The 3142-nt window shown below is 48.6% G+C and overlaps 1 protein-coding gene across 2 annotated transcripts; it reads left to right on the forward strand.

The window, feature by feature from the left end:
* Nucleotides 1-1748: 1748 nt before the first annotated feature.
* Nucleotides 1749-2854, forward strand: Bex3 (brain expressed X-linked 3). Of its 2 annotated transcripts, none has more exons than XM_051141637.1 (2): nucleotides 1749-1843; nucleotides 2264-2854. In XM_051141637.1, the coding sequence occupies exon 2, from the start codon at nucleotides 2276-2278 to the stop codon at nucleotides 2606-2608; it is 333 nt and encodes a 110-aa protein (XP_050997594.1). In that variant the 5' UTR covers nucleotides 1749-1843; nucleotides 2264-2275; the 3' UTR covers nucleotides 2609-2854. The 2 variants fall into 2 exon arrangements, with proteins under 2 accessions (XP_050997594.1, XP_050997593.1); XM_051141636.1 differs by having other exon boundaries at nucleotides 1827-1843; nucleotides 2218-2854.
* Nucleotides 2855-3142: the final 288 nt, after the last annotated feature.

Below are 3142 nucleotides of genomic sequence, written 5' to 3' on the forward strand. Positions count from 1 at the left end.
AATGTAATAATTAGATTTTATTCAAATACTGTCCAGGATATAAATATTTTCTACTTTTTATTTATATGGTTTCTTTTTCTTTTTCTTTCTTTCTTTCTTTTTTTTTCTGGTACTTCCTCGGGATGGATAAAGGCCTTCCTTACCCTGGCTGAAAGAACTCAAGAAGAAGAAGGAGGAGCAGGAGGAGAAAGAGGAGGAGGATAGCTATAGCTACAGAGCCTACTGCTATAACATTCAAACAGGAGAACATAATGAGAAAAAAAAAAACAGTAATTAACACAATCCAACTGGATGAACTCCAGCCAAATACGTGGGAGTTACATAGTGAATCATTGTCTCAAAAACAAACAAGCATACAGACAAAGATGGTCTGGGGCTATATCTCAAAGGTTAGAGCCTTTGCCTAGCAGGCACACATGAATACCCTGGATTCAATCTCCAGTAGTGGGAAAAAATAACATGAGATTTCAGCAAAAAGAAGCTTCCTCTGACTGGTTCGTTAGCCTGATAGCGTCAGAAAGTGATTGAAGGCTCTTTTAAGTCCATGTGAAATCACGAAACCCACCAGCCTACAACAAAAACCAGCGAATCAGTACTATGCTTTTGCTGTGGCTCTCCCTGTGGATATAGGCTTAACTATATATTAGTACTGCTCTTCAAGTTTTCGCTGACTACAGTTATTAAAATGGGCTCAGCTGGACAGTTGAATATTTCACTCTTTTTGGCTTTAGATTTGGTATCCTTCTTGTCCCTGATGGACAGCCAAGGCGACACAGAGAAATCCTGTCTCCAAAAACCAAAAACCAAAAACCAAACAACAAAAAAAAAGAATAATATGTTTCTGAAGCATGATGATTGTTTGTGTTTATCTGTGTGTGTGAGAGAGAGAATTGCCTGTGTATGCGCATGAGTTGCGTGCGTGCGTGCGTGTGTGTGTTGAAAATAAATATTACAGTCTATCCCACTCTCCACCTCATGGTGTTTATGGGGAGAGGTCCTGGGGAAAGCATTTGGCTAAGGCGAAGAGGAATCTCAAAGGCCAAAGCCAAGACCTGGCTGTAGTAGGAGGGAGAGATGGAGGATGGTGCGGACTTTCCCTGGTAACAGGGAAGGGAGAAGTCCAACCTCCTGATGGTGATGCCACTTGTGGTTTCTCAGATTGGAGAGGATCTGGATGAGTGACGGGTAGGGTTTGAGGTGTGCGCGGTGGGGAGGTGGAGGCGGGCCTCCCATTGCACAGGCCTCTGGAGCAGGGGGCTGGGAGTGAGCCTGGCAGTGACGTGAGGTCCTCACGTGACCCGGGGCTGCAGAGCGACGCAGCCCTGGGTGCAGTCGTCATTCGCGTCTGGCCACCAGCTCCGTGCTTCCCTGCGCGCGGCGGGCTGGCGTCTGGCCCTGAGCGAGGGGAGCAGGTAAGAGGCTGGCACGCTGCAGCCCTGAGGGCAACAGCTTCCCAATGGGGCGGCGCGCACAGGAGGAAAGTGCAGTGTCCCTGCGGCTTTCTGCACTGCAAAGAGAATCCTTGCTGCGCCCGGAAAGGGTTGCCCCAGCTCAGGGGTGGGGGTGGGCGTTGGGGGTGGGGGCGGGGACGGCGGGGGTCGCCAGCTGTAAAGAACACTAGACCTATCTCTGGAGAGCGGGGATAGGGAAGGGCTGGTGGAGATTGTGGGCGGCCGGGTGGGGGAGGGGGATGGGCGGTGGGTGTAGGGAGAGGGGGATGCGGTACTGAGCTCCCCGCTGCTGAGTCGCTCCCATCCCATCCTGTCTGCAGGTCTACTAGCAGCGGCGCAGAGCAGTCTTGGAGGGAGAACTAAGAGGACTGCGCGGCAAGTGATAGGCCCAGGTCGGTTCGGTTCAGGGGCAGTGTGGGGGGCGGGCGGGTGAAGAAGCGTGTGGAAAGGCCTGTCTGAGACCCCAGGGAGAGCCCCCGCCCCCGGCCCCGCCCCCGCCCCACCCCCACTACTCTCAGTCCTCCATTTTGGTGCCTGCAGAGCTCAGGGAAGGGATCCTGGGAAATAAAAATGGTGGGCTATGAAGGAGGGAGGGAAATGAGAGCTGGGGGGAGGGGCTCGAACTGGAGGCTCCCCAGAGGTTGCTTGGAGACTCCAAGGTGGGAAAAAAATAATGAAAACTCTTATTACTCTCTGAATACTGCTGGTCAGTGCACCAAGCATTCAGGTTTTTTTTTCCCTTGCCCTATCTTACTTGTGTTCAAAGAATAACAACCAGAAAACAAAATCTCATCATGGCAAATATCCACCAGGACAACGAGGAAATGGAGCAGCCCGCACAGAATGCACAGGAAGACCGCCCTTTGGGAGGAGGTGATGGCCACCAGCCTGCAGCGAACAACCACAACCACAACCACAACCACAACCGAAGAGGACAGGCTCGCCGTCTTGCCCCTAACTTTCGATGGGCCATTCCCAATAGGCAGATTAATGATGGGCTGGGTGGAGATGGAGATGATATGGAAATGTTCATGGAGGAGATGAGAGAAATCAGGAGAAAACTTAGGGAACTACAGTTGAGAAATTGTCTCCGTATTCTTATGGGGGAGCTCTCTAATCACCATGATCATCATGATGAATTCTGCCTTATGCCCTAACCTGGGCCATTTTCCACGAGATTCATACTGTGATTCCCGCTGTATTCCTTTTCCTTGCATTTTCCTGACATGCCTTTACTGATCTGTTTGTGGTGAGCATTGTGTTATTTCCATGTGCCAGGTGGGGCTTGTGTTACCAGCTTCTAATTGGAGATTGCCTTCCCACTCAGTGTAAGTTTCTGTCAACAGGACAGTGTTGCTCATTTGCATGGAAAAATGTAAAGTCAATAAAGCAACTGAAAAGCATCCTGGATAATTATTGTCTCCTCAAAGCATATATAAATACTTACAATTTAAAAATGAACCACAAAAAGTCTGAAATTCAACAGTATGTGGGTGGGGGCACATGTATAATTTTCCTTTTATTTGCAGCTCTATAAACTTTTTTGGTAAGTTTGTGAAGTTAGTGGAGGTATATATAATTACCTGCTCAACAAACTTAAAGAGTAAATCCTCTTGTAGATAGAATTTATTTGGTGGTTTTTTTTGTTTTATTTTTGAGACAGGGTTTTTCTGTGTAGCGTTAGCTGTCCT

Source organism: Acomys russatus, chromosome X (assembly GCF_903995435.1).
Source record: "Acomys russatus chromosome X, mAcoRus1.1, whole genome shotgun sequence".
Taxonomy (NCBI): Eukaryota; Metazoa; Chordata; class Mammalia; order Rodentia; family Muridae; genus Acomys; species Acomys russatus.